This window comes from Quercus robur, chromosome 2 (assembly GCF_932294415.1).
Source record: "Quercus robur chromosome 2, dhQueRobu3.1, whole genome shotgun sequence".
Classification (NCBI taxonomy): Eukaryota; Viridiplantae; Streptophyta; class Magnoliopsida; order Fagales; family Fagaceae; genus Quercus; species Quercus robur.
The window spans coordinates 25,515,149-25,542,074 of NC_065535.1; the positions used below are offsets into that span (position 1 = coordinate 25,515,149).

Sequence of the window (26,926 nt, forward strand, 5' to 3'; positions counted from 1 at the left end):
ACTTGTTTGGAACTTTGTACAAGTTTGACACTTTGATTTGGGATAGACAATAAATCAAAGTTGGTAACGATTTGGACTAAGTCTTATATTGATATTTTCATTGACCTACATAAAAATGAGAGAATCCTACCCAAAAGAAACTGGAAAGATAAGGTGCAAATCATGCATCCATTATAAGTCATTTTGTTTTCTTTCATTTTCGTTGCATAAAAAAAGAAGTTATGTTTCTTCCATTGTTAGGCTTAAAAAATACATACATCATAGCATATTATAAATTTCTAAGCAAGTTCTCTGAAAAACCAGTATGCCACTTGTCAACAAATTCCAAGTTATGCTACAGCCACAAATTGTTGATGTGGCAAATTCTTACTGGTCTATTACTAACATCATTTTTTTACTTACCAATAACCACTCACCATATCAGTAATTTGTAAAATAATTTGTGACTTTGACATTTTCCATAATGAAATGGTTATTAATGTATAATAACTATTCGGGTAATTAGTTTACATCTTTAATAGTTACTCTTTTCTAAAATTGTTGTAATAGTTATTCTTTAATATTTGTAACAGTTTTTAAAATTAATATATTTCAAAAAAATACAAACTTTCTATATGCACCATTTTTTTTACAAAATTTTCATATATAACAACCAAACTTATGAATAGGAATATTGATTCCATTACATATTTTATTCCTAATAATAAAATATTTCTATTCTTAATGTAATCTACATTCAGTGCACTAAACATGCCCAAAATCTCGTACATGTATGAGACAAACTTTGGAGGGAAAAAAAAAAAAAAAAACAAGCGACAAAAAAAAACCGAAAACAAAATTAGTTTCTTTTGAGAATCTCATCTTGGTCTAGGATAAATGACATCCCATGAACATTTTGAAAGCAAAACTAGTGAAATTTTAAAATTAAAAGATCACTAAATAAAAGCAGTTTCTTAAAATATAATATTTTGTTAGAATTATGGTTAAATAATTAAAATCATTATTTTCTAATAATTTAAACTTTTAGAACAATCGATAATTTATCATGGTATTAGAACATGAGATCCTGAGTTCAATCCATGTCTTTACTCTACCTCCCATTTAATAATATTAGAAATTATATATGTTGGGTCCACTTATTAAAGGGGAGTCTAAGTCTACACGTGAGAGAGTCTGTTAAAATTATGATTAAATAATTAAATTCATCATTTTCAAATAAATTAAATATTTTGAAAATCGGTAATTTAGTAGATTTCAAGTACAATTAATTAATATGTTCTATATGAAAAACAAGCATATATAATATATTAAATCGAAGCATTGTGAAAATCCAAAATTGAATCAAAATTTTTTTTTTCTAATTGTAATCTATTTTTGCATCAACCGTCTTAATTTCCTTGATTTTGGTGCTAAGTAAATGATTTATAATACTCAATGTGAAAGTCAATATGAACACCCCACTCACTAAAGTAAAAACACCTCTACTATTGATTTTTTTGTTTATATATGTAACTTGTTTTACAAGTAACTAATATCCACTTAAAATAAACGAATGGTCAAGATCAAAATACAATTGAATTAAGGTTTAGATTTAGATGGATATCGTACCCAAAAAATAAAAGGGTACAATGACCTCCTATTGTAAGGAAAATTATTAAGTACTCCCAGAGTACCATAAATGTGTACTCCCCCCTCTCATATGAATGGTGAGTCTCACCTGAATGGTGAGTCTCACCATAAATTTAATTAGCTAGACAACCATTTATGTGAGATGAGTGAGTACACATTTATAATACTTAGGGAGTACACAATAATTTCTCCTATTGTAACTATTATTAAATATTTATCCACCGAATGTTCCAGCATTTTATAAAAACTTCTCATACTCGTGAAAAACAAGTGAAACTTCCATCATAATATATTTCATTATTTAAAAAATTAGTTCAAAATTATAGATGTAGAAAAAGACCGGTGCTAAAAGTAGTATTAAGTGAGACAAATGAAAAATTACCGTAATAATAAAAAGAAACATGGGTAAGTAATGATAAGTAAATTTGATCGACAAGGGAACAGAAGATTAACAAAAGGGACAAAACCCGCGGATTCATGACTTGTTCTGGAGTCATATCAGAGAGCTTCTTTAAAATGGAGGAGGGTGACATTTATCTATGTACTACTAATTAATTAGGATTAAAGAATGTGATAATTACTTTGCTTTTGTCAAGCCACTTTGAAATAACCATATTAACCCTCAAAATCTAGTAATTTCCCCCCGCCTTTCTTTTTGTTATTTTTATTTGGTAGGTGAACGACCAGGTTTGGTTGATTATGTCTGCGTTTCGATGATGTATTGTAGGACCCATGGTTCGATAAGCTCATATCTATGTCGAATTGCAAGGATATATCGATGTGATTATTCAATCCAAGACTATCTCAATTCTCAAACGCCAATTCCTTAGACTCTTTTTTTTTTTTTTTTTTCTTTTTTTTAACTATCATTTTGACTTTAACTGTATCATATTGAATTTTCAAAACGAGAACATACGCAAATGCAATTAGCTAATCTAGTGAGGTTGGTCAACTCTTTTTATGATGCTTATTTTGTTGATAGTTCATTAGTTACAATGAACAATGATGAAATTTGAACTCTAAATATCTTCATTAAAAATGCTAAAATGTGGCAATGAACTCATTTTATGAAGTATGATGCTGTTCCTAATAAAATAAAAAACTCATTTTATGATGCTTTAGAAAGTCTAAATTGTATGCTGATGGAACATGGGTTAAAGGTCTTGTCCTAAACGTGGCCATATCTTGGATCATTCTTACAAAGTTATAAGCCATTTTGTTAATGATATCATGCTCAATTTAAGTCAATGTCTAAACCAATCTTATTGGGTGTGTAAGAAAAGTATCCTACTTGTGCAAGTTAAGTAACCATAGTTTAGTGTATGATTAGTCTAGAGTTTAGTCTCTTATGAATACCCCATTTTAGGTTCTTTGTAAGTTGTAACCTATAATTTGATATTGTGAAAAGGTAACTCCTTCGTAAACATAGGTCATTGCGTCAAATCACGTAATCTTTGGATTTCAATTGTTGTGGTAATTAGAATTCAAAATAGTAATATTAGAAACATGACTCATTATTTGCAGTTAAATGATTGACAAATTCGCATTTATTGTTTCCCCTTGATTTAACTTACTTGATCACTTATTGCAGGCACTTAGTCGCAAAACCTTAGCAAGTCTCAGACTCTCAGTTGAATACATGAAGGTAATAGGTGTGCAAATAGATTGGCTATTGCAGGAACAATCAACAAGAGGGATAAGTACTTTTTGATACTTGTTCGGCTCTTTTGTTTAAATGTTTTTTGTTGGCATACATTAGACAACGCCCACTCATGTAAGATACTTGTATGCGAAGAGCATTCACATTCAAGTTTGTAAAAATATACCTATTTTATACTCTAAAACACTACTTTATCAATTGTACCAACTCATTTAATAACAAATCCAACATTCAAATTCTTATTTTTACATACAACTTAATAAAAATAATATAAATTACTCAATAAAATAAATACAAAACTACTCATCTCTCTCTCCTCTGAAACTAAGTCGCCACCACCATCACCATCACCACCAACCAAAACTGAAACTATTGCCAACAAACAAAGCAACCACCACAATCAAAAACCACCACCAAAATCACAAATCCATCGGAATTCGCCACAAACCCAAAACAACAAACTCATCCACCACCCACCACAAACTCATTTAAACAAATCACAACCATCGTGACCCAAATTGGAACAACCACATACCCAAACCACAACCATTTCCTCTGGTCCAATGACTAGTCCTCTGCCTAGCCGCCATCTACACCTCTCTCTCTCTCTCTCTCTCTCTCTCTCTCTCTCTCTCTCTCTCTCTCTCTCTCTCTCTCTCTCTCTCTCTCTCTCTCTCTCTCTCTCAAACCAGCAGCAACCACCAAATCCAACAAGCCCACCACTGCCACTTGAACCCTAACCAAAGTTCAAATCGCCACCACCACCGAAACAACCACCGATCTAGCCAAACATCAATCCAAAGCCACCAAACCACACCTAAACACCCACTGATCCACTCAAACATCAATCCAAAGTCACCAAACTGCCACCCAAACACCCACCAATCCAACCAAACTTCAATCCAAAGCAACCAAACCACCACCCAAACACCCACTATCCCACCCAAAATCGAGAGAGAGAGAGAGAGAGAGTTTCAAAGGAATAATAATAATAATAATAATAGCATAAAATTTAAGCCCTTTTCATTTCTGTTTTGCTAAGGAATTGCAACCTTCTCTTTTAAATTTTAATTTTTAACTCCTTTGAGAGAGTTTCAAAGGAATAATAATAATAATAATAATAGCATAAAATTTAAGCCCTTTTCATTTTTGTTTTGCTAAGGAATTGCAACCTTCTCTTTTAAATTTTAATTTTTAACTCCTTTAAGTTGTTATGCGTAAGCTATAACATTTTTTTTTTTTTTTGGCATTATTTGATAGTTACAATGGAGCAAAAAGGAATTGAATTTTAGATATCTCCTTTGGAAACACTAAGAAATGCAAATCAGTTAAACTACAAGGCTCTTGGCAACATAAAATACAAACTTAAGAGAGAGAGAGTTTCAAAGGAATAATAATAATAATAATAATAATAATAGCATAAAATTTAAGCCCTTTTCATTTCCGTTTTGCTAAGGAATTGCAACCTTCTCTTTTAAGTTTTAATTTTTAACTCCTTTAAGTTATGCGTAAGCTATAACATATTTTTTTTTTTTTTTTTTTTGTATTATTTGATAGTTACAATGGAGCAAAAAGGAATTGAATTTTAGATATCTCCTTTGGAAACACTAAGAAATGCAAATCAGTTGAACTACAAGGCTCTTGGCAACATAAAATACAAACTTAAGTGCATCAGACCAATTAATAATTGGCTAATATTGGATTATAATATTTTCATTGGATTTTTCACTTATGGCAATCCTCAATTCCTCACGAAATTGTATTGCAGTGAGAGATTTAAAGATAAGAATTCATTTCAATGTAGTTTATAGTACATTGAATTATTTTTTCTCCTAAATTTATCAAATTCTTTTAATGTATGCTAAAGCATTCTCAAATCGATTCGCAAAAAAAAAAAAAAAAAGCATTCTCAAATTTATTGCAGCATAATCACAAATTCCTATTTCAGTATTTCATCTGACTAACAGAGGATTTACAACAAATACACTGAATTCCGAAGCCATGTCAATCAGGATGCTATATTTCTGTTCGCACTCCATCCTACCTTGTAATATTCAAAGCAATTGGAAAACAATCACCCTAAAGTCATGGTACTATAAATTAATATTCAGTTAGTGACCTAAAAGCAATTTACATGACCCACCCAACAACTTATACTTTCTTAATTGAGTGAAAGTAGGGAAAAATAAAATGATATTAGAGAGAGAGTTTGTTGCTTCCCTGAACATTTTCTTATAAGCCTCAAGTTAGGGCAAAAGGCTATAGTAAAAGAATTTATAATGTTTCCAATCACACCAAAGCATAAATCTTTGCTGCATCAGCATGAGGGTACCCGCGATGCTGGATTTGGTTTTTTGCTGCTTTTTTCTCGATGATTTTTATTTTTTATTTTTAAATTCTTTTTCATTGGATTGCGACTGGATTGGTTGTTGGTCTATATTGATATATTTTCATGTAAATAAAAAATTTTACTAGTTAAGTTAACCGAAACTAAGTGAAAGAGTGTAATTAAAGTATGTGTGTGTTTAGCAATTAGTTTGTTTCTCAAATAATTAATAAATAAATAAATAAATGAAATTCATTCTTCTTTCACGTTGAAAATATATACAAAAACATGTTTTGAAAATTAATTTTTTTACTGGAAGTGTCAAAATACTATTTTGACTCCTATATTTTAGGGTCATTGTTAATTTGATTTTTACATTTTTGTAGCAATCAATTTGGTTCTCGTTATTTTCAACTTGCACCCAATTTGATCTCTAATGTCAAATCACAGCTTTTCTTCCATTTTCTTACACTTTCTTGACAACCAAACACAAAAACACAAATCAAATTTAAAATCTTCAACTCCGGTGGACACACATATCAACTCGGCAACCAAAACAAACCCAAATTTAGACCTAGAATGATTGCAAATTAAAAGTAACAAGACCAAATAATTGCAAATTGAAAATAATAAGTACCATTTTGACAATTAACAAAATATAGGAACCAAAATGACCACAATTTGAAAATAATAAGAACCAAATTGATTACCAAAATATAACGACTGAATTGAAGTGGCCCCAAAATGCAAGGACCAAAAAGAGTATTTTCACCTTATTTTTAAAACCAATTTTTAACTATTTTGAAAATATATTCTAAAAATGATGAATCAACGTACCCAAAACTTTCTTAATATTTCAAGTTGGTATTTTTTATCATAAACAGCACACCACTCACATAGGTGTGAGCAGGGTATGCGAATGTGAGTGGGATCCCCATGAAACAAAATAAAAATTCCTACTTTTTTTTTTTTTTGGTAGAAAAAATTCCTACTTTTCATGGGTTCTAAGTTCTAACTTTCTGTACAGGTATAGCTAACTTTAATAAGTTGATTCATGTAAATTATGTATCTCCCACAAATAAAGAGGGAACAGGTGAAGTTATAACCAAAAAAGAAGAAGGACAAAGTATTAATGTAAGAGTGTTTGTAAGGGTATTTTGGTTGTTGATCCCAAAAGGTCCATGGTTAAAGAATATTCATTGAAATGCATATGGGACTTGGTAGTTAATAATTGGTGGTACTAAATAATAAAACAATTATTACAACAACAACCTGATAACCACCTTGAAAGCCGCCAAGTTGGTATGTGGAAAAGTATAGAAAATCTTGATGGAAGATTATGGCCCAAAAAAAAAAAAAGAAAAAAAAAAAAACTTTATGGAAGAGAAATGAAGCATCAAATGATGAGAAAGATGGTACCAAAATAAAATGATGAGGAAGAGAGAGACAGACTAGTGGAGGGTTCCAAAGGCTAACTTTGCGTACAAGAAGCCAAAATTTTAAGGCGAGGGCCCCGTGATTCGACATAATTACACAACCAATACAGCTTGGTCGGCCTCTTGCTCTAGAGTCTAGACATGGGGGCCATTTTCATTTTAGGTCCCTTGGGCGGGTTAGAAATTTTTATATGGGGCGCCACTACATTAATGTACAGTCTAGACAAGCTCCACACGTATGCAAATATGAGTGTGTGAGAAACATACAAGCTTAATTTTCTAATATTATAGTAAATTATAATTTATAAATACATTACTTACAAAATTATTAACTTTTTGTAGACCCGACTCAGCAAATAAGATACCACCATGGTAATGCCCAAGTAAGAAAGTTATTCTGGTCACCCCTACCTATTCTTTTTTATGATTAAAAAATAAAAAGATAATAAGAACTTATCATCTATATATATATATAAAACCGAAGCTTTTGAAGCTTCCACAATTTTCCACGTCAGCACGCATTAAAAAAATAATAATAAAACAAAAAACAATAAAACCAAAACCAAAAACAAAAACGTCAAAAACCCATTCCCTACCCGACTCTGCCTTTTCTTTCCATGCTTTCCCTTTCACGAATACTCTGCCATCAGCTCCTCCTCAATAACACCCACGGCAAGCCAATCAGACCCACGGCAATTCAACACCCAACCCATCCAGCCTACCTTTCCCGATCCTCTGCCTCTCCCTCTCCACGGCAAGACCCAACAGACACCTTCTTCAGACCACCGATTTGCCACAAACTTCTTCAGACCATCGATTTCGTGGCTTTCCTACACCCAACCCATCCGGCCTACCTTTCCCGATCCACAAACTGACCACCGATTTGCCACAAACTTCTTCAGACCATCGATTTCGTGGCTTTCCTATTGTCTTTAATTAGGTTTTTTTTGTCAATTTAAGGATTTCGTCTTTAATTAGGTTTTTTTTTTTTGTCAATTTAGGGATTTCAATTCCTAACCCCTTTTTCTCTCTATTCTTTTTTGTTGAATTGAGGGAAACACTCATAGAAATTAAAATTCTACAGGTTTTGTAAGAAAGTGGAGATGTATTGAAGAGCCTCCCAACCTTCAAAATCTGACAACAATCCGGTTTTGCTTTACCTTCAGGTTTTGTTTTATTTTGCTATCTAGGTTTTTTAGCACATCTGTATTCGTTTGCTTTATTTCTAACTATTTTAGTGTTCTCTCAATTTGAATTGTAACGTTTGCCTCTGTGATTTTAGTGTAGTTATTATATCAAAGAATGGAGATTGGAGAGCCAAATCTGAATCCCAGCGCTAAAATCAAAGAATCTGCAATTGAAGCCAGCCTTCTTTGAAGAGCAAATTCTAAACCCGAGGTAAGAATTTCAATTGAAAGACTATCTACATATTATTATTTTCAACAATCGTACTTATTTTAGGATAAGTGCTCCGCATATTAGGCCAAGAGCAGCAGCTTTTGTACTTAGGTTTTTTTGAGATTAGCGTGGACTTATGCCTATGTCTTAGCTGTAAAGGATTAGGAGTTAAAGTTTTAATTTTGGAAGCTAATAACCTGTTGTTGATGATTTGATGCTTGTGTTTGTCCTTTCTTCCTTATGATTCTAAGAGTTTGTTTGGCTAATTTACTTTGTTCAAACACAATCTGTATTTTGTAAGTTTCACTCAAGCCATAAATTCAACGTTTTTGTTTCTTTTGCAGGAAAAAAAAAGTTTACATCATTGGTATTGAAATTTTTTTTTTTTTTTTCATCCAACTTAAAATTCATTTAAAAATATGTAATATGCCATTTGATTTTGCATAATGATAGAGGCATTCATTAAGGCTTGCTATTTGTTAAGTCTCTCTCAACCCTCTCTCTGAATCTCTTCCTCAAATTTATAATATCTAATACCATGCCCATCTTGCATAATCATATATAACTGAGTTATATAACTTATATTTTAGACCAAGTTACAATTTCAACAACAAATACTGACATAGGAATTTTATTTGTAGCCTTTTTGTAATTTTCTGTGGCTGAATTCTTTTAAAATAGAGTTCCGAACATGTTTATATCTATAATTATTTATACCTATGAATTGATTTTCTCATGCTCAACCTTTACCACTCCGATGCAAAGAATTATTGTAGTTCTTAGCCAGTATTGATCATATCATTTGAGTTTTGCATTTGCCTTTGTCTCTGTTTTTCTGCTTGCAATATCCCAGCTAAATATGGACATTTTTGTTTCTCTATATTACTGTAGTTCTTAGCATGCATGGATCATTCTTAATCATTTAATGCTTTCATAATTTTCTGCACATTTTGTGTTAGCATCATTAGAGATGCTTTGGTGAGAAAGCATATAAAGTCTTTGGAGGTTATTTTCCTTACTTTGAAAAGAACAATGTTAGTCGAAGATGCATATCAGTTTTTTGATGAATTTATTGCAAGAGAATGGGTGCTCAATGGCACTAAATTAAGTGATCACATTATTTTTTATGGATATGACTACCATCCTTTCACTTCTTTCTTTTCGCATGTGTGTGTGTGAATCATGTTGACAAAATTGTAAACCATGATATTACTAAGAATAATATCCTCCTAGCATGTAGTTGAATCAAAATAAATTAGAGCTTTTTTTCTTTTCATTCTTTCAATTATTGTAAACAAATGTAGGAAATGCGGGTTATTTAAAAAGAGAATTTGTGATTTTGATTATATAACAAAAAGCTTTGAGTTCTGCTTTTGAATCTTTTTTTTTTTTTTTTTAATTCATGCAATTATTGATGCTCGGTTGAATTGTAACTCTATTTAGAATTTTACACATTAATTTTGTTTCAGATTTGTTCACTTCATAGAAATAACATTATCTTATGCTGATTTTGTTTGATGATGTGCAATGTTATAAGATGTCAAAATCCAAGAAAGTCTAAGGTGTTTTTATTTTTCTTTTTCTTTTTTCTGCATAGTAAGAGCACACAACTACGAAAGGCAAAACCTACTCATATGCATTTTAATGAGCAAGACGCTATAGTTGTAAAATGAAATTATAAGATTTTATCAGCTTAATTATAAGATGTAAGGTGAGTTAGGTTGCTTAGATTTTGTGTAAATGTAATATTTACTAGAAATCACTTTTGACGTGTAGGTTTAAAGGAAAGAAATGAGATTTTAGAAGGAGAAAGCTTGGGTCAAAATTGTCTAATTGCAGTTGCTATTGGCTTATGTGTAAATTAAATGTCTAGAAAAAAGATAGATGTGGCAATAGTGTTTATTGAAATTCTTGACGCATTGAATGTTTAGGAGCACGATCTCCAAAAATACAGTAGAGCGAAAATTAGATTCGTGTAGTGAGGTTGATTTACAATTAATATGAAGTTGTATGTTTTTATTGTTGCAAAATTAAATTTGGATTCTGGCTTTGAGCCAAGCTAGGTAAACATACAAGCAGTTGCAATTCTTTGTAGATAGGGTTTTTTTTTTTTTTTTTTTTTTTTTTTTTTTTTTTTTTTTAATGGAAAAATCAACCTCTTCTCAATTCCTTTAGCCTTTTCTTTTACTGTGAGGTTGATTAATTATTTTTTTATTTAACTATCCCGTGCATCGCACGGGTTAGCGACTAGTTTATTTTAACTCTAAGGCAAGATCCATCTATCATTTGTCAACAAGCTATCTATTATTTTGAAGATTACAAGAGCAATGCTCAAAAAACCCAACCCTCTACGACTGAGATATCACATCAGTCATGAGTTAGGACTTCTAATACAAGGGCACGTATGATATACAGAATAGTGATTACGTTAGATATAGTAATTTTTATTACTAAGAATAAAAGATATTATAATAATGAAATAATTATTCTTATTCATAAACTTCGTAGTTAGGTATGAAAAGTTTGTAAAAAGATGATGCATCTGAAGAGTTCGTATCTTTTTAAAATATATATATTAATTATAGAAATTGTTATATATATTAAGGATTGTCTATTACAACCATTTTAAAAATGAATAATTAATCTTGAATTTAAGGAATAACTATTTCTAATATAATAATAACGCAATCAAACAACTAAAAAGTTATTACAAAAGAATAACTATTTTATTATAGGATCTATTATAGTTTACTAAATGTGCCCTAAGTTCAAGTTGCAACGAATCTCTTAGTAATTTTGATACTAGAGTTATTATTATTATTCATCAGAGCATGCAAAACGCATAAAAAATTATAGTGGCCATCAAAATATGATACTTTCTTAAATATACATACATTTTGGTCCCTTTTAATACATCAAGGTACAAATTTTCATATGAGGCTATTACACCAAAAGATACCTTTAAAGATACGAAATAGCTCAAGATGTTTCCATACCAAGATGATAGTCTATGAACACCAAAAGATCCACTAGCTAGGAATTACTTTGCTCCACATTAGCCTTACACTCCTTCCTTTACCTAGTTTGGAATGTAATGAGAAGGGGTGAGTTTTCACTACTCTTTATTTATATATATATATATATATATAAAAAAAAAAAGGATGAATAAATAGAAAAGAGAGCAAAGGAATCACCCAACCCATCTCAATCTTCTGGGTGAAAAACCTAAGGGGGAAGAGAAGAGATAAAAATGGAACCATCCCAATTACAAAGTGTAGCCCAACGGGCCAAGTTGTGGGAAATGAAATTTACATCTCTAGAAACAAAAGAAAAATCCCAATAAAAGAGAGAACAGAGAGCAACTTTAACATTTGAGAGAAAAGATGTAAGGAACCAAGGAGGAGTCGAGTTAATGTTTTGAAAGGCCGCGACAACTCCTTTAGAATCACCTTCAAAGAGAACATATGAGTGCTTGTGGTAGATTGCAAGTTTGATGGCTTGAAAATCAGGTTGTGTTTCTCCAAGAGTTGGATCAGAAGGAGGAAAGAGATTTAAATGAGCAAATAAGACTTTTTCAAATTCATTTCTCCCAATAGCTGCAATGATGGTGGCATGAGGTCTAATAGTAACATCAAAATTTATTTTAATCCAACCGGGTTGAGGAGGAAATGAGCTTTATGATAGTATAGAGTAACAAACATATTTTGGACTACAAGACAATTCAAAACAAGTCAAGATTGAGATGAAGCGCATGAGTGTGAGAGCATGTTCACAATTGAGTACTGCATTCGCATTGGGCAAGGTAAATGGTATATGTTGAGGAATTTTAGCATTAAAGCAAAAAAAACAAGCCAACATCCAATCTTGTATCTGTCTTGTATCCTAAAAAAAATTTAGACTTGTGCTACAGTACCATCACAAATTTGTGATGGTACTATAGCACAATTGTAAAAAGAAATAATATTTTTTTATTCATTCATTCTCCTCCCACTCTCTATCTCACGTCTTAATCTCTGTCTCTCTCTCCGTGTCTCATTTCTAGCTTTTATTTATGTTTTGAAATATGTTATTTTATTGTATAGATATATTAGTTTAATGTGTTATATTGTAAAATAAAAATTAAGATGTTGGGTGTATTGTAAAATGGTATAGTATAATTGATAAAATAGTTTTTTGAGATGATAAAATAGAATAAGATAGAATTTCCAGATGGGAATGCTCTGAAGTACAAACATCAACAAGCTGAAAAATTATAAAATGGTTACTGAAGAAGTAATAACATTAGCGCGGGAAATGGGATGCAGGAAGGTGGTACTAAAAGGTGATGCACTCTACAAGTTCCCATTTTCGAACCTGTGTGAGAAAGATATAAACACAAAAAAAAATGCTGGGGATGAATGCAGAAATATAAGTGGAAATGAATGAAAAATAAGGGGGCATTATTAGTTAAAAAGTATTCTACTAAAATCTTGTGTCCAGAGCTATTTTTTTCCTTTTCCCATCTTTACTTTTTCTTTTCAGCTTTTCTTTTCTGCTCAAAGCATCCTGACATTCACATATATATGAACAATTACGAATTTAGAACATTGCCAACTCCTGAAGAACTCATTCCCATTTCCCATATATTCTAACTAATTATGAACTAGCAGTGACACTTTATAAACAAAAAGAGAGAGAGAGAGAGTGGTGAGGGCCCAAATTGGTATGAGATCAACCTGAAAGGCTGAAACAACTACAGCTTCTTCCTTGCTGTAAACAGGAGCTTTCAATTTTCAAAAGCGAAAAGAAGAAAACAAAAAATGGAATCAATTTATTGAAACTCGTGGTAATTAGCTTGAACCAAAACTAAAACTACTCTTAATTACAGTTCCTTTTACAAATCTATTCCATCATCTTCAGTACTTCAACATGGGCAAAACATATTCGTTTCCCGAATTTCTAGAAGGATGTTACATCAACGTGAACTTTGGGGGACCCCAAGTTTTCTGTGTCTGCATCATTGCTTACGATGTGTTCCACCTTTTTGTTGGGTTTGGTCATTGGACTGGAGCGTGTGATTTTCATGTACTTCACAAACTCAAAGAGCAATACGACTTCCACTTGGTTTTGGTCATAGATTTTTATCATCATGGAAGATTTTAGGACTTCTTTATCACATTATGATATTTGAATAAGTAAAGCTTCTTTGCCAATTACATTCTAAATCTTCTAGAAAAGGAAAAAAAGAGAGTACATTCTAATTAGCTGAACGAGAATGTTATATAGACGTTAAAATTTGGCACGTGACGCACGTCATACATTCTGTTATCTAAGCTTTTTTTACAAATTGATTTTATTGTCTAGGCATTAATAAGAAATAGTCAAAATAATATTTTTTATATTGTTAATGTGATACTAATGAAACTTATTGTTACTTCAATTTGCAAGTTTTTCTCAATAAAATTAGTAATAGTTTTTGCAATAAAATTAGCAATACTATAAATTAGTTTGAAATTTGCTAACGACTGATTAACTTAATGAAATTCTCAGTCCCCTTGAGTCTCAGTTCTCACAGAGGGTTGGGTATTGGCTAACCCCACACCTGACTTGTGGTATGGTAAAATATATTTAATATATTATTTCTATACTTTTCAAATCTTAATATATACTTTACATTGAGCATGACAAGGGTGTTGCAAAATAAATTCGTCACACAAGGAAATGAAGCTAACGGTTCCTACGGGCCCGTCAGCTTCATGTGCATATACAGAGAAGCGACGGCAAAATTCTCGAACGGAGTAGGTGACCGACGGATGTGAAGAGGTCGATGGTGTTAAAGAGATCGACGGGTCCAGCTTGGCTTAACTTGACCCCACAGATATTTATGTAAGGAAATATCTAATATCTCACGATCAAACCTAATCAAAGGAATCCCTACAAAGAAAGGACCCTGCAAAGTACGTGTATTAATGAGGATCTTCCCTACAAGGAAAGATTTTTTCCTCCAAGAAACGAATGTCAGTTCTACACTACTATAAAAACCTTGAAACTCTCACAAATCAAGGTACGCATAATTTACCTTAGCTCTGACATTCTAGAATTGTAAAAGTTCTCTAACTTAACCTTCGGAGGGTATTTGGCCGGTACCACACCGGTGCTCTCTGTAGGGTCTTCTTTGTTTCTATTTCATAGGTTTTGTCTAGAGCACGTGAGGACTACGCAACTCATTGACCATTTTTGGCATCATCAGAGCACATTTCACCTCTCTTAGTTATAAAAAGAAAAAAAAATATTGTAATTTTTGTGCCATTGTAGGTATCCAATTTTGCAATCATCAAAACTAATGCAAGGGAAAAATTGTCAATTTATGACAAAAGAAAAATCATAATTTTAACCAATGGATGAGTAAGTGATTAATTTAAAATGAAATCATAAGTTTTAACAATTAAAACAACACCTCAAGTGCTTAAATTAGATAATTGGATCTCAAGATCAAGCCACATCAATATTTTAACTAGTAATACCTATTCTTGTCGTTAGAGTTAAAATAAATGTTATTATGAGTGATTAGTTATGATTGATTCTCCAAATAATTAATTACATGTGGTAATCTCATTGGTTGCGTATGCTAAGAAATGCACCTCAACATGCGTGGTATAATTCTATTGTATAATTATGTATTTTTTGGATAATTAATTAATTAGTTTAAAAAATAATATTGTTAATTAAAAATTGGAGATGAGGGGTTAAGGAGGCATTGCGATGATGTTGAGGTTAAATGTTGACTTCTAAAAAGAATAAATTATAAGATAACTACTCTAAAAGTAGAGTTCATTTTTTAAAATTAATCATATAGAACTATGGTACATTGCTTTGTTAAAACATTTACAATGTATATATATATATATATATTATAAATAATGTATAATTTTATTCTTAAATTAATCTCTTTGAATAATATTTAAATGGTTATAATAAATTAATAAAAAAAATCAAATATTCGTATTCCAACTATTTTTAGTTTCATTTGATTTAGGATCACTATAATCACATCACATTCGTTTATTGCTCTTAGAATATTATTATTAGAATTCACTATAAACCAAAGTCTGTGTTGTAAGCCTTAAAAAAAAAAAGAAAAAAAAAGTTAAAATCAATTATCTTTTATATTTAAAACAATTTAAAGAATTCCATATATATTCTATATTCTTATTTTGAGATTTTTTTAACATACAAGAAATTTATATAAGTGTGGGTTCCAATTAGCTCAATTGGTAAAGTCTCTGATTGTTATATAAGAGATCTAGGGTTCAATCTCCGCCTACACCAAAAACTGATTGCTTTCTTGGTCTGATGATTACTTTATCATCAGGAGCGGACGCCATAGGTTGAAACTCTATAAAAAAAAAAATTATAAGTCAATTGTTTTTATGCAAATCACATCTCCTATGTTCAATAGTTTATAAACTATGTGAAATATTTTATAAAACACATTATTTAACAATTTGCAAACAATAAAAGTGGTGGTTAAATCAATCCCAAATCATAGAGGTATGTTGAGGTCCAAAATTTCACAAAAAACCCATTCTATGAAAAGTAAAAAAGACCCAATTTGTGCAGCAAGAAGAATCAACATCAAGACCCTATGTATGTTCAGATTTCCAGCAAAAAATGCCATTAAAAAATCCAGCAAAATCCAGTAAAAGAATTGGGCCGGGATACCCAGAGGCTGCCAGAAGCTCGGGATCCTCGGGATGTGCAGCACAACGTGGGATTGAAACAACTCAAGAGGGGTACCATGAAATACAAGAAACGAAGAACAAATATGTCCTACTCAAACACCCAGTGATGCAGCAAAGAACCAAAGAGCTTGGAGAGTGACAATTCATGAAAAAAGGCTAGTACCTCGGGGAACCCAGAATGAAGAACTATAAGGGGAAGTGGCTGGGAAAACCTTCAACCCAGCAGAAATGGATTCTGCCCACTTGGGAAAAATGACATCAAGGAAAGACAACCAACAACTGAGTCTGAAAAGTGAGAAACCTTGAAAGAAGAGAGATTGAAGGTTAGTTGCCCAAGGACGCCCCGGAATGGAAAGTCAGCAAGTGACTTTTAGAGAAATAGCACTAAAAGATGAAAACTATCAGAAATAAGGAAAGAACTAGCCATTAAAGTGGCTGCCATAACAGTGGCTTTGGTACCCAGGGAGCCCAGGGGGAAGAATCAACGGTATCCTGAACTTTAAAATGACACTATAAAAGGGGAAGACAACCAACATTGAAAAGGGGATTTCAGAAATAGGGAATCAGAACAAGAATCGTTGAGAAAACTTTGTCAAAAACTCAAAGAAAGCAGAAAACAGAGCCCAGTATCCTAGAAACAGCCACTATAGAACATACTTGGATTCAAAGAGATTCAAATTTTGCAAGTCTTAGAGGCTTAGATAGCCATCTAATTCTGTAATTTTTGAGCTTATTTGGACCTTGTAACATGTCTTAGTGAGCACATTGTAATCCACAATTAATAAAAATAATGAAATATCTCATATTGATTTGAGGATTTCTAACAATTACTTCGAGTATTTCTTTAATATATTATCTTCCTTTACTGCTTCTTGCTGCTCAATACATATATTCTTGCTTGTTAGTTTTTCCTTTTACATAGCCAAAAGCTGAGTCCTTTTACCGAGGTCCTCACTTCAACTTGGGCCTTGGACACACTTAGCCTCCAAAGAAATATATGCCAAAACATACACACATCAAATATTTCTCTCTCCCACAAAAATCCTTCTCACCTAACCATCTTGGAAGGTAATGCCCAAAAAAAGCCACTCGAACTTGAGTTCCAAATCCCACAAGTCTTGTGCAAAAGCACTAAGCCTGTGAGAATTGGGGCCAAGATCCTCGTGGCTAAATCATTCTCATGAAAGTCATTTACATATATGTGTATGTATTAAAATATATATCCTAATCTAAGAAACTAACAATTATTTGAAGATATGTGTATTGTATAGTTGTTCTTGTGTAGGATCTATAGAGGTAAAGGGAAAAGACAAAACTCCATTGCATAACAAGCATAGAGAAAGATTGTATAGTGCAGAGAATCAATATTCTAGGTTCTTACAGGCCTAATACGCCCTGGGATCCCACGACAGTATGCCCGGGGTACCAAGTGAAGGAATTCTTTTAAATGTTTATACAATAAAATATAAGCCTTAAATATTCTATTTCAATCTCTTTCTCATTGTGAATATTATGAATACTTATTTTACTTATTAAATGGTCATTTTATGACACTAAAACACTTATAATGGTATTTTATTGCTTAGGAGGAATCGCATTTTTGCCTTGAGAAGATTTATGTGATTTGCGCATAACTTGATTCGTAATCAGCCCCCATTTAGCTGCGGTGAATCAAGCCCAGTCCACCAAACTACAACTATTTGGCCCAGGATCCTTGGGCCTGTGTGCTAAAGAAAAAAAGCACTCTCACAAGGTATTATCAACAAATTGAAAACTAATTTTCATAATAAGAAATGAATATAATTTCATCAAAGAAAAAAAGAAGAAAGAAATGAATATAGTTTGGGGAGGTATTATTACTTCAAACTGTATATTGACCTCTCTCTCTCTCTCTCTCTCTCTCTCTCTCTCTCTCTCTCTCTCTCTCTCTCTCTCTCTCTCTCTCTCTCTCTCTCTCTCATTTAATAGGAATATGGATATTGTCTATAGATAAAGGCATTGAAAAAAATTGTGAGGGGCCAAATTCTAATTTTTCTTAAGAATTGCATATAAATAAATCTAAATAAGAGTAACAAATAAAAGTTTTTCAAAATAACTTGTGAGGCAATGGCCATAAGTGTTAGGAGCATTATGTGTTGCTGATGATGGGCATGAGGAATGAGGGTGCTTGGGTAACATTGGGCCAATCACTTGGCTTCATGTTTTCTCAACACACTCATGGCTCCTTATGCCTGGCTAGTGATGCTCCTAAGAGCTCTTTGAGAGGGACTAGCCCAGTCTCCCTACTTGAGTTGGATCGATGAGCAGTGATGAGGGGCAGCATGTGGAGGCACCTTACTCCACATGATGCTCCAAGGCTATGGCAGAGGAGGGCTACAATGGGCAGAGATGGTTTTGATGATGGGCAGCAGCAAGTGGTGCTAACCCTATGTGGTGGTGCATGGCATTGGTGGTTTAGTTATTGGTTCCTTATGTGTGGGCTTGGTGGCTTGAGTGCAAGGTAGAGCTGGGCTGCTGTGATGATTACAAGGCATTAGGCTAGTGTGGGTTGGCTGAATGCATGGATAAGTGCTAGTGGGCTGATGGCAATTACTTTGTGTGCTGCATGTGGGCATGTTGTGTGGGTTGTAGTGCTGATAGGAGACCTTGAGCATGGGTCAAGCCTCTCCAAAACGTGTGGGAACATGGTGTGTGGGCTGCTGGAGGATGGGCAAAGGCCCTATGGTCTGCTGAGACATGAGCTATGCATGTGCAACATGTGCAGTGGTGGCTACTAAGCAATTACTAAGCAATTAATAACTTTCCTGATGATCAAACCTGCTATGTAGGGGCTGGAAATGTGGAGAGCAAGCCAAGACAGCATCAGTTAAAGGTGTCCTAAGTCAGACCACAAGTGGCAGATTATCCAAGACCCAAACAGTTACTAGGCAGTAACTGCCATAGCAGTTAATTTTGTGTATTTAACTCTAAGGCTGTTGGGGGTGTCAACAGCAGAGTGTATTTAGCCTTAGGAAAGTTCTGTGTAATTCTCTAGGCTTGTAAAAGGATTTCCTTTGTACTTGAGATTAAGTAATAAAGGTTGGGGGTGGGTTTCCTGTAAATATTGTGTGTGCAGTGTGCTTAAACGTCCCTAGATAATTTGTTCTAAGTGTTATTGCAATGTGTGTATGGTGTTGGCTAAGACTAAATCAGGGACTTAGGGTCATCATAGGCAGAAAATTTGAGTGAAAAATTGACCCTATGACAATTGGCATCAGAGCCTGGCTACAATGTCTTCGGACACCAAGGCAAGGGTGACTATCTTGGAAAACATACTTGGAGTTCCTACAGAGGGAGAATAACTTTCTGTGTGTGACAGATTGGATGCATTGTCTGCAAAAACTACTATGATACGGAATGAGATTTCTGATCAAAGGGATGTTGTGTTGATTCATGTTGAAGAGTTGGTTGTTGCACTGGATTCTCAAGGCAATGCAGCAAGAGAGACCCAAAGCCAACTTGAGACATAAATTATCTTGATAAAAAGGGCAATGTGTGGCCTGCCTAGGGAGGGGGAAGTGGCCACCAAAGTGAAGGTGCCTGAACTAAAGTCCTTTAATGGTGCTATGAGTGCCAAGGATTTGGAGAATTTCCTTTGGGACAGGGAGCAGTTTTTCAAGGCTGCTAGGGTGTTTGATCAAGAGATGGTAACCAATACTAGCATGTATCTTTCAGGGGATGCCAAATTATGGTGGAGGACCCATATGGAAGATGATGCACATGCTGATAGAGGGAAGATTGACTCATGGGAAGCCTTAAAGAAAGAGTTGAAGGACCAGTTCTTGCCTACCAACACTGCATGGGTTGCAAGAGACTCTTTAAAGAAATTGAAGCAAACTAGTACAGTGAGAGAATATGTCAAGACGTTCAGTTCTTTGATGCTGGATATCAAGAACATGCCAGAGGAAGATTAGCTGTTCAATTTCATGTCTGACTTGTAACCTTAGGCACAGTTGGAGTTAAAGAGGTAGGTAGTGCGTGATTTGCCCTCTGCGATGTTTGCTGCAGATGCCTTAGTGGACTACAAGTTCAATAAGCCTAGTGGGGATGATGAAAAACGTAAGTCCAAGAACAAAGGCAAAGACAAGCAGAAAAAAGATGGCAAGAAAAACAAGAATAAGCAGAAGAAAAATTGGAGTAACAAGAGCAAAGGAGATAGTTCTACCCTTCAACAAAGCAAAGAACAATCCAAGTTGAATGTAGGCTACTTCATATGTAATGGTCTTCATCGAGCAAGAGACTGCCCAAAACGTAAGAAGCTTAATGTAATGGTTGCTGAAGATGAGAAGAGGCAGTCTAATGAAGAAGTTCCCAGCAGGGTGAACCCCTTACAATTGCTGAATGCCCTTAGTGCAGGAGGTAATTCTAAGGGGTTGTCTTATGTGCAAGTGGAGATGAATGGGAATGGGGTTGAAGCAATGCTTGATACTGGTGCTACCCACAATTTTGTTGATGAAAGTATGGTCAAATAGCTTGAATTGAAAGTGAGCAAGTGTCCAAGTAAGATCAAGGTAGTAAACTCTAAAGCAAAATCCGTTTCGGGAATTGGTTTTGGCGTGAGGTTCAAGGTTGGCAAGTGGAGAGGAAAGGTGAATTTCCTGATTATGAAGTTGGATGACTCTGTTGTAATTCTGGGCGATGAATTCTTTGTGGCTGCCAAGGCGGCCTTACTGCCATTCAAAGGTGTGATGCTGATTTTCGATGAGAAGCAGCCATGCTATGTTCTTGCGAAGTGTAAAGCAGGAAATAGCAAGACTAGCAAGGGGAAAGAGCCAATGGTGTCAGCCATGCAAGTTGAGCATGGGCTGAAGAAGAGGGAGATGATTTACATGGCTGCAATGATTGAAGTCAAGCAGGATAAGTTTGTTGAAGTTCCAGATGCTGTTGCTGGACTATTGGAGGAGTTTGTTGATGTGATGCCTCCAAAATTGCCTAAGACCCTTCCACCAAGGCGTGCTGTTGATCACAAGATAGAGTTGGTTCCTAGTTCAAAGCCTCCTTCGAAGGCCCCCTACAGAATGTCCCCTATGGAGTTGGCTGAGACGAGAAAGTAATTGACTGAATAGCTTAATGCAGGCTACATTCAGCCCTCTAAAGCCCCTTACAGTGCCCCTGTTCTGTTCCAAAAGAAGCAGGATGAATCATTGCATATGTGTGTGGACTATAGAGCCTTGAACAAAGTAACGGTGAAGAACAAGTACCCAGTTCCTTTGATTCAAGATTTGTTTGACAGACTGTGCAAAGCCAGTTACTTCACCAAGTTGGACTTGAGATCAGGATATTGGCAAGTGAGGATTGCTGAAGGGGATGAACCAAAGGCAACTTGTGTAACTTGGTATGGTTCTTTTGAATTTTTAGTTATGCCTTTTGGTTTAACAAATGCTCCTGCTACATTCTGCAATTTGATGAATGATGTATTCTATGAGTTTGTAAACCATTTTGTTGTGGTTTACTTTGATGACATATTGGTATATAGTGAGTCCTTAGAGGATCACTTGGAACACCTTAGGAAGATGTTGTCCAAATTAAAGGAACATCAATTGTATGTCAAGAAAGAGAAGTGTGAGTTTGCCCAACAAGAGATTTTGTTTCTAGGGCATAAGGTCAGCAAAGGTCTTATGATGATGGATGAGAGGAAGGTGCAGGCTATCCTTGATTGGCCTCCACCAAGTAAGGTTGCTGAGTTGCGATCTTTCCTTGGGTTGGCTAGCTATTATAGGAAATTTATTCAAGGGTATTCCAGGAAGGTTGCTCCTCTTACAGATTTGCTGAAAAATGACAAGAAATGGTGTGGACAGATGCATGTCAAGAAGCTTTTAAGAAGCTTAAAACTGCTGTGTCGAGTGAGCTGGTGCTGCGTCTGCCAGATTTTGAGTTGCCATTTGAAGTCCATACTGATGCTTCTAACGAATCAATTAGTGGAGTGCTGGTGCAAGAGAAACATCCAGTTGCCAACAAAAGTAGGAAGCTGAATGATGCAGAACAAAAATGTTCAGCATATGAGAAGGAAATGATTGTTGTAGTTCATTGTTTGCTGACTTGGAGGGTGTATCTGCTAGGTCCTAAATTTGTGGTGAGGACCGATAATGTAGCCAATATCTTCTTCAACACACAGAAGAAGCTGTCTCCTAAGCAAGCTAGGTGGCAAGAATTGCTGCAAGAGTATGATTTTGTGTGGGAACGCAGGCATAATCAAGTAGTAGATGCACTTAGCCACAAACAAGTGCAAGAGTATGTTACTGCCTTGACCAGAGTTGAGTAAGATTTTGTGGAAAGGATCAAGGAAAGTTCTAAGCTTGATGCCACTTACTAGAAGTTGGTGCAAGATGTGACTGCAGGCCTAGTGTGTCGCTACTGGCTTAAAGATGGGTTGCTATATGCAAAGGGTGGTAAGCTGTTTGTTCCTAGTAGGAAGATTTGTAGAGAGTTGTTGAAAGAGACTTATGATCCACAATGGGCAAGACATTCGGGTAAGGAAAGAATGTATGCTTTACTGTTCCATTCTTATTATTGGCCTAAGATGGAGTTAGACACTGAGTTGTATGTAAAGACTTGTTTAGTTTGTCAACAAGATAAGGGTTTAACTCAAAGGGAAGCTGGTTTGCTACAACCTCTTCCTATACTGGAAAGTCCATGGATTTTTGTTTCAATGGATTTCATTACTGGTATGCCTAAAGTGAAGGGAATGGGTTCAGTTTTTGTAGTAGTTGATCGATTTTCAAAGTATGCAGTGTTTATGGCTACACCAAGTACTTGCACAGCAGAGTTAGCTGCTAATTTGTTTTACAAAAATGTGGTGAAGTACTTTGGTTTGCCTGAAGATATTGTGAGTGATAGAGACTTTTGTTTCACTGGTCGGTTTTGGACAAATTTGTTTGGGTTGCTGGGTTCACAGTTGAAGTTTTCTACTGCTAATCATCCACAAATAGATGGTCAGACTGAGAGGATCAATGTTGTGTTAGAAGATTACTTAAGGCATTATGTGACTGCAAGTCAGAAAAACTGGTTGGACTAGTTGGATTCAGCGCAATTTGCTTACAATTTGCACAAGTCTTCTTCAACGGGAATAAGTCCAGTCGAGTTGGCAATGGGGTAGCAGCTCCTAACACCTCATGAGATTGTAAAGTAGCATCCAGGGTGCAGGTGTCCTGCAACATATAGATTTGCTATTGCTAAATAAGAGCTGATGCAGGAAGCACAAAACAGTTTGTTGAAAGCATAGCAAAGAATGAAAAAGTATGCTGATAAAGGGAGGAGGCCTCTTGAGTTCTAGGTTGGGGACAAAGAGTTGTTAAAACTAACTCCACAGATTTGGAGAAAGTTTAGAAGTGAGAGTATGCACAAAGGGTTAATTCCAAAGTATGATGGTCCTTTTCGAAATTGTGAAGAGATTTGGTGCTATTGATTACAAGTTGAAATTGCCTGAAAGGTTGCAGAGTCACCCCACAGTTCATGTGACCTTTTTAAAGCCTTATCATGGGGATGAGCAAGACCCTGTAAGGAATGAGGCAAGGCGTGCCCCACCTATTGTTATAGTACAATTTGATCGAGAAGTGGACAAAATTCTTGACAAGAAGGTAACAGGTTATCGAAAGGGTGGAAATATGATAACTTATTATTTAGTGAAGTGGAAAGGGGTAGCTAAAATAGAAGAAAGTTGGGAGAAGGCATTAACTTTATGGCAGTTTGAAAAAGAAGTGAAGGTATTTGAAGATACATTATCAATGAGGATGCCGACTTCTTCTGGTGGGGGTGGTTTGTTAGGAGTATTATGTGTTGCTAATGATGGCATGAGGAGTGAGGGTACTTGGGTAACATTGGGTCAATCACTTGGTTTTATGTTTTCTTAACACACTCATGACTACTTATGCCTGGCTAGTGATGCTCTTAAGGGCTTTTTGAGGGGGACCAGCCCAGTCTCCTTACTCGAGTTGGATCGATGAGCAATGATGAGGGGCAGCATGTGGAAGCACCTTACTCCACATGATGCCCCAAGGCCATGGCAGAGGAGGGTTACAGTGGGCAGAGACGGTTTTGATGATGGGCAGCAGCAGGTGGTGCTGGCCTTATATGGTGATGCATGGCATTGGTGGCTTAGTTGTTGGTTCCTTGTGTGTGGGCTTGGTGGCTTGAGTGCAAGGCAATGCTGGGCTGTTGTGATGATTAAATACTATATGCAAGGCATTGGGCTAGTGTGGGCTGGCTGAATGCATGGACAAGTGCTAGTAGGCTGATGATAGTTACTTTGTGTGCTTCATGTGGGCATGTTGTGTGGGCTGTAGTGTTGATGGGAGACCTTGAGCATAGGCCAAGTCTCTCCAAAACGTGTGAGAACATGGTGTGTGGGCTGTTGGAAGATGGGCAGAGGCCCCATGGTCTGCTGAGACATGGGCTGTGCATGTGCAGCATGTGCAGTGGCGGTTACTAAGCAGTCACCAAGCAGTTCCTGATTTTCCTGATGATCAGACCTACTGTGTAGGGGCTGGAAACTTGGAGAGCAAGCCAAGACAGCATCAGTTGAAGGTGTCCTAAGTCAGACCACAAGTGGCAGATTGTCCAAGACCCAGACAGTTACTAGGTAGTAACTGCCATAACAGTTAATTTTGTGTATTTAACCCTAAGACTGTTGGAGGTGTCAACAGCAGAGTGTATTTGGCCTTAGGAAAGTTTTGTGTAATTCTCTAGGCTTGTAAAAGGGTTTCCTTTGTACTTAAGATTAAGTAATAAAGGTTGGGGGTGAGTTTCCTGTAAATATTGTATGTGCTGTATGCTTAAACGTTTCTAGATAATTTGTTCTAAGTTTTATTGCAGTGTATGTATGGTGTTGGCTGGGACTAAGTCAAGGACTTATGGCCATCACAAGCAGAAAATTTGAGTAAAAAATTGACCTTGTGACAACAAGTCATTTGACTTTGTTATTGTAAATCTTCTTACCCTAATTATTGATGTATCAAAAAAAAAAAAAAAAAAAAAAAAAAAAAAGAAAGAAGGGGGTTACGTATACCTAACTGTTATCCAATCAGTTTTGATGATATATATAATAAAAAAAAAAGGGGAAAAAATCAATGTCACATGCTTCCCTCAAAACGACATCGTTCTAGTAGTTATTATCCACCACAAGTCAACAACCCAACCTCCAATTTCATTTTTCATTGATTCGAAATCCCTCAGCCTCAGGTGTAAAAAAGAAGCAGAACAATTCACTGATTCAGAATTTGATAATGGATACCAGAATATCCACGACCACCTCCAATGACTATCCAAACCCACACCCAGATTTCACTTCTCTCTTCACCAACCTCACCACCACACTCATCTCTCACCCCAAACCCAAAACCCACCATCTCTCTTTCGCATCCATTTCCTTAAAACCCACAGCAAGACCCCCAAAACCCCAAACCCAAATCCTCAAAACCCTCTCCGTCCTCGAACGCGCCTTCATAGGCGCAGCCGGTGGAGGCATTGCTGGCGCCTTCACCTACGTATGTCTTCACCCACTCGACACAATCAAAACCAAACTCCAAACCAAAGGCGCTTCTGACGTTTACGCAAACACCTTCGATGCAGTCATCAAAACCTTCCAATCCAAAGGCATTTTGGGATTCTACAGCGGCGTTTCCGCTGTAATTGTTGGTTCAACCGCTTCTTCGGCGGTTTATTTCGGTACTTGTGAGTTTGGGAAGTCGTTGTTGTCGAAATTCGACAACTTCCCTACGGTTCTCATTCCCCCAACTGCTGGGGCAATGGGAAATATCTTGTCTTCAGCGATTATGGTCCCTAAAGAGTTGATCACGCAGCGAATGCAAGCTGGCGCGGTGAAAGGGCGGTCGTGGCAAGTTTTGTTGAGTATTTTGGAGAAGGATGGTGTGTTGGGTTTGTACGCAGGTTACTCTGCCACATTGTTGAGGAATTTGCCTGCTGGGGTTTTGAGTTATTCGTCTTTCGAGTACTTGAAAGCTGCGGTGTTGAGGAACACCAATAAGCCTTATTTGGAGCCTATTCAGAGTGTGTGTTGTGGTGCATTGGCTGGTGCTATATCTGCTTCGATCACTACGCCGCTTGATGTGGTGAAGACTAGATTGATGACTCAGGTTCATGGGGAGGCTGTGAATAAAGTTGCAGCAGTTGCGTATAGTGGGGTGGTTGCCACTGTGAAGCAGATATTGAAGGAGGAAGGGTGGGTTGGGTTCACTAGAGGAATGGGGCCAAGGGTTGTTCACAGTGCGTGTTTTTCGGCATTGGGGTACTTTGCCTTCGAGACTGCTAGGCTTGCAGTGTTGCAGCAGTATCTCAAAAGGAAGGAGAAGGAATTCTCTGTTGCTTAATTTTATTGGGTTCTGTCAATGTTCATTGTCAAGTGACATCTCATAAAATTGGAACCACACAGACAAGATTAACATAGCATTGGCCCCTAATGTCCCATATCGATGTGTCAATTGCCTCCTAATAAGTTTATGGTGATGTCTCTTTACCTTTGAATTCCTTTTTTTACAAAATTTTATCTTAGAAAGTTTATTAATAGCTGATCTTTACTTGTGCATTTTGTATTCATTTCACATAAAATGGCACTTCAATAGTTTTCTGATTCCTTCTTACGGTCCCAATTTTTTGTATTCTTATTTTAGACTTAGATACAGTGTTGGTCCCTAATGATTAGCATGAGTGATTTTAGTCCCTATTAAATTTTAAAGCGATCTCTTTTATTCCCTTAAGATGA

At 35.4% G+C, this 26,926-nt stretch overlaps 1 protein-coding gene and 1 long non-coding RNA gene across 2 annotated transcripts; both read left to right on the plus strand.

The window, feature by feature from the left end:
* Positions 1–7,510: 7,510 nt before the first annotated feature.
* Positions 7,511–10,426, plus strand: LOC126713042 (uncharacterized). Its single transcript, XR_007651252.1, has 4 exons — positions 7,511–7,991; positions 8,105–8,217; positions 8,334–8,449; positions 10,226–10,426. It is a non-coding gene; the product is annotated as an uncharacterized LOC126713042 (long non-coding RNA).
* A 14,914-nt stretch (positions 10,427–25,340) lies between these two features.
* On the plus strand, positions 25,341–26,797 carry LOC126713043 (protein MITOFERRINLIKE 1, chloroplastic). Its single transcript, XM_050412685.1, has one exon. The coding sequence runs from the start codon at positions 25,431–25,433 to the stop codon at positions 26,532–26,534; it is 1,104 nt and encodes a 367-aa protein (XP_050268642.1). The 5' UTR covers positions 25,341–25,430; the 3' UTR covers positions 26,535–26,797.
* Positions 26,798–26,926: the final 129 nt, after the last annotated feature.